The 13,177-nt window shown below is 38.9% G+C and overlaps 1 protein-coding gene across 9 annotated transcripts in view; it reads right to left on the reverse strand.

The window, feature by feature from the left end:
• LOC109060542 (chondroitin sulfate proteoglycan 5-like) overlaps window positions 1-13,177 on the reverse strand; it is a 40,772-nt gene that overhangs the window by 19,569 nt on the left and 8,026 nt on the right. For 3 of the 9 annotated variants that reach the window (XM_042741540.1, XM_042741539.1, XM_042741535.1), the window contains exons 1-2: window positions 10,667-11,182; window positions 2,679-3,648 (exon numbers count right to left, since the gene is read on the reverse strand). In XM_042741540.1, coding sequence (XP_042597474.1) covers window positions 2,679-3,648; window positions 10,667-10,763 — 1,067 coding nt within the window. In that variant the 5' untranslated portion in view covers window positions 10,764-11,182. Of the gene's footprint in view, window positions 1-2,678; window positions 3,649-10,666; window positions 11,185-13,071; window positions 13,105-13,177 lie in introns of those variants that run through there. The other 6 variants (XM_042741534.1, XM_042741533.1, XM_042741538.1 and 3 more) reach the window with 4 other exon arrangements.

Raw genomic sequence — 13,177 nt, forward strand, 5'->3', positions numbered from 1 at the left:
AGAAAAAAAAACAAAAAAACTTTTGAAACCTTTATTTTGAAGAGTGTACTTAAACATTTATCATTCTTCCAAAAATCCACCAATCTGTTTATCCAGATTAATTTGATAAATATTTACTCATACATATAGCCCTATACTTATTGTATACTGCATGTAACCATCTTAAATTTAAAAGGAGAAACATCCAAGACAAAATCCGTATATGAAGCATAACTCTCATAAGCAACCTTTGAGCAATAAAATGTTCCTCTAGGATTTACTCTAACTGCTAACCATGACCTCTGAGCTGACGTACAGGCTGGGGTTGCAGTCAGGGTCACTGCACAAATCCAAAAAGGAGGGGCGAGAGATTTAGCACCATAAATAAGTTGTTAAAAGGATGGTCTCAGATCTTAATCATGGCCTGAATTACAACCTCTGGATGTCAGGAGGACATTAGGGCCTTTCACACTGCAGGAACCTTTTCATAGTACCAGAACTAACTGTGGAATTACCCACTTTTGGGCGTTTTCGCACCGCAGGAACTGGGTGCGATTTTAGTACTGGACTGCCTTTTTCAAGAACCAAATTAGCTCCTACTCCGGAGCAGGGTCTAACCAACACAACTGGTACTACCTGTGACATAAGTACACATTGATTGACCAGATGTGTTTGAAAACGCCCTCACCCGCCATGCTTTAAAACACCGTGTAACATCTTGTTAACATTGTGTCAACTTATTTCGCAAGTATGACGAACAGCGATAAATATACGGACGCTGAAGTGCAGGCACTTGTAGCAAATGTAGCACTGCCAGTTGTCGGTGGACATTCTTAGTCCTCCTTTCGGTTCATTCAATCATTTTACGTTGACATTCCATGTCCATTACTGTGAAACCCGCAAGACACAACAAAAACACAGCTCTGATCACGGTGTCCTCCATCCTCCTGTTGTTAACGTTGTTCTTCTTTGTTAATGTTGTTGAAACCTCGGACAAATGACATCCCTGTTGACCGGCTTACGTCACAACCTAGTACACACTCTCGGTGCGAATGCAACCCTTTAAATGAGATTTTAATTTACCCTAGGAATACCCCATCAAAACCCCCCAAAAATATCATCAGTATGTGACTCTTATGAGAAAATCTGGTAGCTGCTTTTCAGGAAGCAGTGAGCATAGCTCTCAAGCATCCTCCCCGTTTTGACCTAAACTACTCTTAAAAAAGCTGAATTTCATATCTCTTCATACTTATTTTCAGTTTAAACATAATCCTCATGGTGACCTCTTTATAGTGGTAGTCACAGGGCCCCTAATTTGCTTTCATGGTAAATGCATTTGCAGAGACAGCGAAGTTAATAGACCTGATGTTATTGTCATTTTTCTAAATTAGACTTCTTAATAATATTTTTCTAATAAAAGAGAGGATTGTATGCATAATGCAAGACACATGAAAACAAACCAGGTTTCATAACATACACTTGTGTGACTAGACTAGTGTGTATGTGAGTCACATGTTTGGGCAAAAACAGTTGTGCTCAAAATAATCTGGCAACAAGAGGGAAGTTTCCTAATAAACTTTCCTCATAAAGAATCTGGGAAAACATGTGGTACTTTCTGCTCCACAGCACTCGGCCTGTCCTTGTACGAGTCCTTAGTTCCCCTCGTGACCAGATGTGCCATGAGGGAGGGCTGATCTTCTCGAGAGGTTCCCTCTGTTTCATTCCAATTCATAACTATAAAATAACAGTGGTGTTTGCTTATGCAAAAGCTGCCATCATCATGCTAGGGTGTCAGAATTCAGATTGGCTCCCCTTTAATTCATGTGTGTGAATTTGAATGGAACTGGCCCCATCCCACAGGATGTTGAATTGGAATGGCATTTTCAATTCAACTTGGAACGGCACATATCCCTGTTTCTAAGGCGCTCTGAATGTTTGCTATGCAGTTGCTAGGGTGTTTTGGATGATTGCTAATTGGTCACTTTCTGGCCCAAGTCAGAAGGGTCCACCCTCAAGTAATCTGGTCACTAGATATGGGTTGAGACCTTCAAAGTAAGTCTATAGGATTTTTTCACCCAAACCAAACGATAAGTATGAGCAATATTAAAGGTGTCGTATGTAATATTGACAGCTGGTTGAAATGGGTCAGTAAAAATTCGAACTATTGGAGAGAGTTGTTTCTCCCGCCCCCGTTTCCTCAGACTCGATGCTCTCATGGGTTGCCAGATTGAGGACACGCAAGAGCGCAATTGACTATTAAAGGTGACAAGCCTTAGACTTTACGTTGATGAATTGTTTTAATATGCCTCTGGTCATAGAGCTTTTAAGGTGGATGCCGAAGCTTTTTTATTTTGGGTAGATCTGTGATCTCTGACCCAGATGGCTTCCATGGCTGCAATATGCTGTGTTTTCCTGCCAACCCGAGAGGTCGAAATACTATTGGGTAAACTGGCAGTGGGCGGAATCACACAGACCAAAACAAAAACAGACATTCTGACACACAACGTACATTTCAAAGTAGAATAACTGGCTGTAGCATTGTTTTTCAGAGAAACATGTATGTGAACTTAGCTTGTTTCCTAAATATCTGCAAATGTATTATGATATTTTTGTGCTTTAGTACAGTCCAAAAATGTAATACAGAACCTTTAATAGTAATTCTTGCCATAGTGCATAACCTGGTTCTGCTGAACGCTTACCTGCAGAACATTTGAGCTCCTTCCATAACGTAGCACTGGCCCCCGTTGAAGCAGTAGTTGGGCTGCAGGTCACATGGAGACTTGCAGGAGCCATTGGTGCGGACAAAACCTTGTCGACATTCTGAGCCATTAACAGAGTCAATCACACCCGGGGGAGCACGGGGGCTTGCACCCTCAGTGGATCCTTTGGGGAGCATGAAAACAGGGTTGGAGGGCAATCGAGGAGGGAAGCGTTTGGAAGGAGGAGTAATGGAGATGTCATCATCGTAAGAGTCAGTAGTGCTGCTGTAGGGGTAATCTTCAGTGGTGGGAGACACACTTTCGTCGTAGGGCGTCATGTAGTCATAGTTGTCGGGCATGGACCAGGAGGTGGGGTCACGGCCCTGAAGCTCGTGCGGGGAATGAGATGGTGGGCCAAGGTTCTCACGGTGGGAGCCGGGGTCAAAGAAAGCTACGGTGACGTCAGACGGGGAAGGGGGATTAGTTGCGGATGGGGTTGTGGGAGACGTCTCATGGTCCAGATCAAACACAGTGGTCTCCATGTCTTCTTTAGCATCCTGCCAGGGTGGTAGTGTAGACACTTGCTGCGTCACTTCCTCTTCTGTTTTCTGTTCCTCTTCCTCCATGAAGGGGGTGACATGCTCCTTCATGAAGGAGGTATTGACAGGCTCACGGAGAAGCAAATTTTCGGTCTCAGCAGACTCGGAGCTGATCTCTGGGCTTGCCAAAATGGTTGTGGAACCTTGACTGGAAGTTGGAGTTCCAGGAGTTGGCTGGAAGACCTCTTCCAGCATGCCACTGCCCACTTCTTCATCTCGAAACTTTCGTCCGTTGCGAGCCGGGTCTGAGGAGCTGGACAAGCTGGTGAACTGTGACACCTCCTCTATCTTCTCCTCCCCATCCCCGGTAGACAAGGAGGTCACGTTCACAGCACTATCAACCTCAGTTTCATTTCCCACCACAGAGTTACCTGTTGAAAGGAGCAGATCACAGTTAGGAGAACTCAATGAAAACCTTTGCATTCATTCAAAAAGCTGCTGGTATTCACTCTTTGCTTATTTCCTTCTCAGTGGTAGGTTTCCCAATATCTTTAAAAACTTCTTTAGCAAGCCTTGAGATTAGGCACAATTATTTAACTAATGCACATGGTTGTCAAAGACAGGATTAGGGATTAGAGGTCATGAATAGATTCATAACGGCTCCTGGCGGAGCAACAATTACCCTTAAAAGACACAAACCATCTTTGACCACCAGAAATGCACATAGATTCTTTTGCCATCTCATCAGGTCTAATCAAACAATGTTGTAATTTAATTAAAGTAAACACAGTGTAAATTATCAATTCAATAAGGGGAAAAAATAAGGAGTTACTTGATTTTATCCATCAAATTGACTGTGAAAAATGCTACTATCTGACAGGTGGTTGAAAAATAACAGGGCTTGCTTGGTGACTATGAAATAAATGCCTTTTCAGAGACATGAATAAATGACATTTTGATCACTATGCAATATATTGAAACTTTGTGCTCAAAATACAACCTATGAAAACAAGTCTAAATATGCTTATAAAGCAAATGTATCATATTTTATAGATTTGTATATATTTTTACTGGAAACAAATAAAAAACACTTCACTAAAAACTTAAGAAGTCATTTTTGAGGTAGCGATAGATTGCAAAGACATTTTTTCCCCTTTGGAATAATATAAACAAATGAATCATTCACAGTAGGTCCAAGAATATGACTAAAAACACAGATACTCCCAATGAAGTAATGGACAGCTAAAAAGTTCATCTCTGGCCAAACTAATACAGTTAGGAAGCAGGTCTCTTCCTCAGTGTCTAACAGTCCCTCAGACATCAATACAGCTTCAAGTACAATTCATTATTATTGTGTTCTTTTTCATGAATTCAGAAATTGACATTTAGCCACTGGGAAATAATTCAAAGAACAAAGATTCAAAGATTTCATAGTTGTTGACTAAAAGCTCAAAAATGTGTTGCAGCTTCCACTACACAGGAAACGGTGTGAATTTCTGGAATGGCGATAGCACTTTTTTCCCCCTTTAAGTACATAGGCTCAGCTAAAAGTGTGTTTTAAAACACATTGGATCTGTGATCCTGCAGTAAAATTCTAAGCAAACTTACATGACAGCCTCTCTTTCTTGAAGACCTTTCTGTTTCCAAAGATGGCTAATTTGCATTGATTCTCCTGTGCCATTACCTGACTGCTCTGGTGATGAAAAGTTTATTTACTTCTGTATTGCCAGAACATTTTTTTCTAAAAACATTTTATTTATTTTTTTAACTTTAAAACCAGTGTCTAATAAAGAAATAAACTGAGTATTGTCGGAGACATAACATGTGACAGTGGAGACTAAGAGATGCTTCCCAGAAAAAAAAGGTTCCCAAAAATGGCCAGATGTGCTTGGTCTGGATTTTATTAGTGAGCGTGAATCACTAATGTAGTATTTATGTGACAAATCTGACGGAGATGAATCTGATACAGCTCCTTTGTGGTAACATTATAGTCACTGCATTCATGCAAGATTAACATGCCTTTCAAACACAGATGTCAAACTGATATTGAGGCATAAACACCAAACACAATACAACAAATAAGGGGAAACATTTGAGCTTTGTACGATTCGTTTTTTTTTTTTTTCTTGGAACAGACAAGAAAGCACGTGAAATTGGATATTTAGAAACTGCAGGTTGTAATTCTTTTCTACTCTATTATATTTCAAAACATCATTTATTCCTGTGATGGCAAAGCTGAATTTTTAGCGGCAATTACTCCAGTCTTCGGTGTCACATGGTCCTTCAGAAATTTGATTTGGGAAATGAATTAGAAAAACTAAAGGTACAAAAATCAAAGATTCACTGCTTAGAGTAAAAATGAATCCTATGTTTATTTTAACACAAACTATGATGACTAATACAGGAAGATATGATCAGTCTGACTAAATAGAAACCAGATGTTTTATTAAAATTCACCATCTCTACTGTACGTTGCCCCATTAACACAGCCAATGCTAAGTAATAAAGCTCTTATTTGAGTAGCATAATCATATTTCAAGTGTATCTGCTAAATTGTATAATGGTGTTTTAGTGTGACTCATGTATAGAGCAGCCAGTGATTAAATTCGGGATAAAAACCAAACTGTGGTGTGGAAGGTATGAATTTGATAAGTGAGAACAGTTCAATCATTTGCAAACATATGTCATGGATACGTGACGGTAACCTAATTAGGAGCAGGGTTTTCACATGCGCTGTTTTCCTCTAACAGAATACGCAGAGCCGGTCAAACAGCCAAGACTATTTGTTTTGTAAGAATAAGAACATTTGACACCAGCTGGAATACTGGTTTTTCAGTTTTTTGGGGTGAAATTGCTAGATCTGGGTCAGATCTTTACAGCCAAGGCATTATCAAAGATCTCCAGCCATAGTCTTTAATGCGCCTCCCAGACGGGACGCAGTACAGAAGCAAGGAACCAGGGGCCCCAGGCAAAGTGGACACAAAAAGGTCCTTGTGTTTCCCCTTTTCTCTCAGGCACCCCAATGCAGCTAAGAGGGGAGGAGGTAATTTGGGTTTTGCCGCTTGTTGTTTGGTGGCCAGGCTGGGAGGAATGATGGCTACGGGATCTTAGTTGCATGACTTTGGGGACATGCCAGGCTCTTTGTTTGTGTGGCTCTGCAAACAGTGAAGGGAGGACAGCAATGGCTCTGCACTGTATGGTTCAGTATGGTTCACTTTTGGGGGGTTTTCCACTGGGTACAGTACCTGGTACTTTTTTTCAGTACCACCTTGGCGGAGGTTCCAAGTGAACCATACCATTAGCAAAACGTGACATATAAACTCTGCTGATCAATGATTGGCCGGAGAGAATCGTCACTGAACTTGCGACAGAGACACAACAGAACTGCTAGATTTAAATCAGCACAGCCAGTGAAGGAATGAATGCAGCTGTTTTGAACGTTTTTTTTTAACAACCAAAAAATGGCTGTTTCGTTGTCTGTTGAGGAAGTACAAACATTCCTCTCGTTGATAGCCGAGGAGCGGATCCGGTGAGAGCTTGATGGGGTGACTCGGAATAAAAAAAAATTTCAGGAGTCGGCGCTATAACTCTAATGACATGTGAATATTCTCACCCCAAAGCGGTACTAAACTGCAGTGGAAACACAAACCGAGCCGAGCCGAGTCTTACCACGGAGTGGAAAAGCACCACAATAGCACTGACAGCTCTTCTGTACGTCTGATGGTTTTCTGATGGCAGGCTGCCCAAGCAAAAACTGTGCGAGGTACAACTCAGAAAAACCATGGACCCAACAGCTGCATTTAACATTACGTCATCTTCTGTCATAATCATATCTTACAATAGGTGAAGTATAACATTGTGATTAGGTAAAGTCAACTTATTTCCAATTCACATCCAATTTTTCTTAAATAATTTACCTACAAATTAACTTTTTTGTAATAAAATGAAAAGTTAATAAAATTTGTAAAGTTTATAATGGCATAAATATACACTACTGTGCAAAAGTTTGGGTAGGATTTCTTTAATGTTCTTGAAAGAAGCTTTGATCAAGAATACAGTCAGAATAGTAATATTGTGAAATAATTTTAGAATCTAAAATGTAATTTATTCTTGTGGCAAATTACTTCAGTCTTCCCTGTCACATGATCCATCAGAAATCCTTATAATATTCTGACATTGCGCTGAAGAAACATTTCTTATTATTATCAATTTTGAAAACAGTTGTGTTATTTAATATTTCTGTGAAAATGAAAATATACATTTTTCAGAATTCTTTGATGATCAGAAGGTTCAAATGAACAGCATTTAAGTAGAATTCTTTTGTAACATTATAAATGTTATTACTGTAATTTTTGAGTAATTTAATGCATCCTTGTTGAATAAAAGTATTAATTTCTTTTTAAAAAAATATGTTACTCACCCTAAACTTTTAATACAATACAATACAATACAATACAAAGATTAATCACCAAATGAAGAGCCTTAATGACCGCATTGCTGCAGAACTTTGCGATACAAAAAAAAAAAAAAAAAAAAGAATGTGCAAAATATAAATAAAGACTGATAGGGAATAAATTGATGCAAAGGAGTGGTAAACGTAGAGAGAGAAAAAAAATCCAACTCATCAGTGTGGTCAAAACAAAAACCCATCTATTCAATAAGCTTTTATAAAACACCTTAGTTTTTCTGTGCAAAAACACAGGATTCCATCCCTCCATGGAATATTTTACCTTGACTAATTATGCAGGTATTAACAGTCAGATCTTTTGACCTTGAGCCATAATCAGACAGCTGCCACTGGACGTCTCTCCACCTCCCGTTGCATAAATCTTTTCATTTTTGTACTCAACAGGTGGTTGGATGGAGGAGGGATGTGTTGCCATGGGAACCAGCTTGCCCTCACTGTGCAGAGCGAATGCAACGATGGAGCTCGAATAAGCTGTGCAAAAAACCTTCATCAAATTCATATGTCCACATCATGCATTTAAGAAAAAACACCTAGAAAATTGTAACTTGTGCTAAGCCTTCGACAAAAAATAAATAAATAAATAAAAATAAGAGGCAGCTGTTTAGTAGTTTAGCATCCACACAACCACTGGTTTTTATTTTATATCCTCGCTTTCATTTTTCTACTTTGATAGGCTAATCAAATAAGCTAATGATGTCTTTCCATTACATGTATGAATTCACATGACAGATACATCAGGGGTGGGGTGATCAGTTTCTGATGAAACACAAAATGGCAGCAGCCCACATTAACACAACACAGCTTTATAATTCACTCCCTTTCTTCTGGTTGCTTTAAATCCATTAATTAAGACAAGCCGATGAAGACCCAGTAAACTCCTGCATTCAAAATATTTAAAAAACAAATGAATCTGAGCACCAATAAAGCCATTTTTCCTCCCCTTGTTCTTACTCTGAAAACACACTGCAGTGACTTTCTTTGGCAGCGAATGATTGTGAATGAATGCAAATCTGATTAAGCTCACCTAAAACCATCTAAAACCTGCAAGCTGTTGTTTTCGACTACATTGCAACAGATCCAGCTGAAAATACACAGCCCTTTGCCTACAAATCCATTCAATTCATAATGCACAAATGCATCCACACAACATCCATATTTCATGACAAAAATGTCACAACAAGACTTTATACTAAACTGCAACCTGCAATTTAAGCAGCTGTGTAAATGACATCATATCCCTGGAACAAAGAGCAGCGAGGTTTAATTGCTGGTACTCAGGATTGCATTGAAATTTTAACTTAAACTGCACATATTGCTGATTTGGGAATAATAGCCTAGATACAGAATGGTGGATTCCATTTGTAAGGATTGATGCAAACATCATTACATCAATCAAGCGAGGGTTTCAGTGTTAGAGGATGAAGCACGCTGATGTCCTCCTGTAAATCTCAAGGGATTTGAGATCAGAATCCAGTGTTCAATAAACAGATTGATGCACAGTAACAGGTGCCACATATATTGACATTAATTATGGGTTAATGTATCAAAAAAATCACAAAATTTGATTAAAATCAAAACAGCTTTCCATTTGCTGACATTAGAGCAGTCATTATGCATAATAAAAGAATATAATATATACTGAAAGCCCAAGTGTATGGTTTGATCGGCAAGATGTGGTGGGCAACACCTTTTTTTTTTCTCTACCAGCAGCTGAATCTTTCTGCACAGCAAATGGCAAGTGTGTGGCAATAAAAAGGCAATTCAGCAAATATGGATCAGAGCATTGAAAGCAAATACATTATCAAATCAGTTACTGGGACAAATCAAATTTTCCTGCAGGTTACACCGTGCCAGTAATGACCTAATGGATTGGAAAAGGCTGTCTATGGCAGCCAGTGGCACACTTCATCTACTCAAATTACCATTTTACAAAAATTGCTTTATAAATTTTGAAAATCCCTTATCGTTTACATTGGAGGGGGAAGTGAACCAACCTAAAATCAAAAGCAGGTACATGCATGAAGCCAACAAAGAGCATGGCCACCGGTGACATCATTTTTACCTGACTGAGACCAAGACCACACTGGCCGCCATCACAGCGGCTTTAACAAAGGTGTCCAGCTGATGTAGTGCAGCTTTGGGAATCATGAAGTATAATGTGTAATAACAAACTCAAATTGTCACCAATTTTCATATTCCTATAAGCAGATTCCAAGACACCATATTTTCCCTGTCCTGTTGCTGGGCAAAACTGAGCGTCCAGCCAGATGGACAATGGACCTTCTAATCACCAGTGAAGAATTATACAACAGATTTATATGATTTCATGCTTTTTTACATAAAAACAGCGCGCGTCAATGAGATTATCTCTAACACTCAGTGATCTATCGGAATTTTAAACTGACCACTAGTCAAGGAAACCGTTGCTCCCATTGGGTTGGTCCTCCATCCTTCTCTGGCAATCTCAGGAGGAGGAGAACGACAAAATCGTTCGAATAACCCAAGTGGCTGGCCGTTACAAGAATAAAGACATTTTTGTTCCGTGCGTAAAATCAAACTAACAGTGCGATTTGCTGCGTGAGACTGTCCAAGCATAAATTATTTATCAAACAGCCATTTGCGCTTTATTTAAGGTCATGAATATAAAAAATGGTTGCGAATTGCTTGCAGATGTTTTCTGTGGCGTCCCTTCCTTTTAATGTGGGTTAATTAATTATGTGCATTTTGGACGAAGCCCCAAATTTCCCAGTTCGACATTTAACCTACATTTCCACGGCGCTGGTCCAGGCACATCAGCAGCAGCAGCAGCAGCAGCCGCCGGCGCGCAGTCATGACTTACGCACAGCAAAACCCAGCAGCGGCTGCACTACTGACCGACATTCTCATTTTGTGATGCTGTTCTGTCATGCCACCTCGTGTTTGAAGGCTACTGAGTCTTAACTATCAGCTGATTTAATATGCATGTGTAAAAAACATCTTACCATGTGCAAACAGCGGTGTCAAGAAGACAAGCAGAAGGACAGAGAGCATCGGCACGCTCCAGCATCTCAAACACGACCTCATCTCCTTTCGGTTCATGCTTGCGTGTAACTAAGAAATCTAGCAGAAGAAAATTTCTATAAACCTTTGAAAACAAAAAGTGTTCAAGTCGAGAAGTAAATCCTGGATGTGGTTTGTTCAATCTGTTATAGCGTATCTCCTCTGCGAGTCTCCATGTCCACTTCTTTTGTGAGCTGTCTTTACTGGTCGTATTTGTTTACTTCTATTTTTTTTTCAATGCGATGGAATTTGTTCCTTTATGGTCCCATAGCCACAGACAAAATGCAAGCCGGTGATCTTGCTGAGAAGCGGGAGGAAGGACGGACTGACGGCGCTGCGCGGACAGGACCGAATCAATCGGGTTGTGAAACCAAACCGACGCGCGTCCACTTGGAGAGATGCGATTCTACGCGTTCTCACAGTATGAGAGGGAAAATGATTTCGGCTCCCACTGTCTCCCCACCCCCTCTGCTCCCCAACCCCTCCCCAAGTTCTTACTCCTTTCAATATTGTTCAACTACTGACAGACACAAAAACAGCCCTCCATTGTACAAGCGCCATTGCTTTGCTTATCCGACGGGTTTTATCTTGGATAGTTGGAACCGATGTGGATTATGCTGCTTGTCTTTCATATTCAAGGCTTATTCAAAACTAAGTCTTTTATATTCAAATATTAGCATATAGGTTGTAAAAAATACATATTTGATGGTATATTTTGGACGATTTTGTAATTTACATAATACTAGTAATTATTATTTATTTAGTAAATGTACAACAATAAAATGCACATTAATATACAAAATATACAATAGTAGATAATATATATTTTTTATGAAAATATAAAAGGTTTATAAAAATATGTAGCTACTATATATTTGTATACTTTTTTACAAATTGTGGATTTTGCTGCTTGTGTATTAGCATATGTTGAATATGAAAGAAGAAAATAAAATTATATACATTTTGCAATATATTGTAATGTCACATTATAATAATAACAATAATAGTAGTAGTAGTATTCTTTGTTTTATACAAATGTTTGGATATGAAAGACTAAGCCACCACAGATAGATAGATAGATAGATAGATAGATAGTCACGAGAACATGCAGATTTGAATAATGAATTTAAATCAATTAAAAGGAGATAAAAGGCCAGATGAGATGCATGTGTTATGCAGGGCTGTGATATGGTCCAGATTGTTTACGGGTTGATGGTTTAAGGCGAGGAGAATGGGACAATAAAGCAGAGGAGGGGCGGGAGGCATGAGATACACTCCTCCGGCTGTGGTGATGAATGCATGAGGGCTGGAGGTGTCATGGGGGTCGGCAGCATTCTTCCACACAGCACCATTGAGAAAGACAAGAGACCAGCAACAGGCAGTTCACCACTGCCTTGGTTTTAAGGTCTGTGTGTGTTAATAGTGCAAAAAAGAGGAACACAAAATTCATTGTATCACAAAGAAGTGATAAATCGCCTGACTGTCTGAAATAACCCATAATATTATCACTTTACACTGAAAGTTTCATCCAAACCTATTCAGCTATCACAAGTTTGATGAAGCTGAGGTAAAAAGTAAAATCTGCAAAAAACAAACAAACAAACAAACAAACAAACAAACACCTCAAACTAAAGATACAACTTGTGCATGAAAAAAAATTCTTCTGTATGTTTCTTGCCATTGCACTGAAAATGTGCTTTAACATGTTCATGAAAGAAATGTCATATACTGTCATATACTGTATCACTGCAAAAAATATTTAAAACAGGATATATGATTCTCCTTTAGTTACTGTACAAAAACGTATATACGGCACTATTGTAGTGAGTTTCTGCAATAGTAATATATAAACTGCAACAAAATACATTACAAATATATATAATAAATAAAAGCAAATATACAAACCACTGTTCATTACATAATAAATTATTCTTAACAATCTTAACTGATAAGTCAATTAAAAGTCTCAAAGATTTGATATTTTTCCACCACAGACTCATTAACCCTTGTCCTTACGCCTCCTTCTCCCCCCCTACCGGTTCCCACACTGCTCTCTGTGTGCAAGATTTGGGTTTAGAGCCAACAGGCTCAGCTTCAAAGGGACTGTGGAAGCGAAGAGCTGGTCTACTGTGGCCTCCAACCAATGCTCGTACAATACAACAAATATACAAGCATATACTTATAGGTGCTGGGAGAGAAACAGTGTGACAGCACCAGTAGAATTTTATGAACCACACTAAATAAATTATTTATAACATAAAAAAATCCTTATCAAAAAAAATTATTATTAAAAAAACAACAGACTAAAAAAAAAAAAACTTTATCATTCAATCAATCACTTAACTACTCTCATGTCGTTTCAGACCCATATGGCTTTCTTCTGTGGAACAAAAAAAGAGAAATAGTAGATATTGATATATTGATAGATATATCACTTTAAAGCTTTAATAAAC

The sequence above is a fragment of the Cyprinus carpio genome, chromosome B16, assembly GCF_018340385.1.
Source record: "Cyprinus carpio isolate SPL01 chromosome B16, ASM1834038v1, whole genome shotgun sequence".
Taxonomy (NCBI): Eukaryota; Metazoa; Chordata; class Actinopteri; order Cypriniformes; family Cyprinidae; genus Cyprinus; species Cyprinus carpio.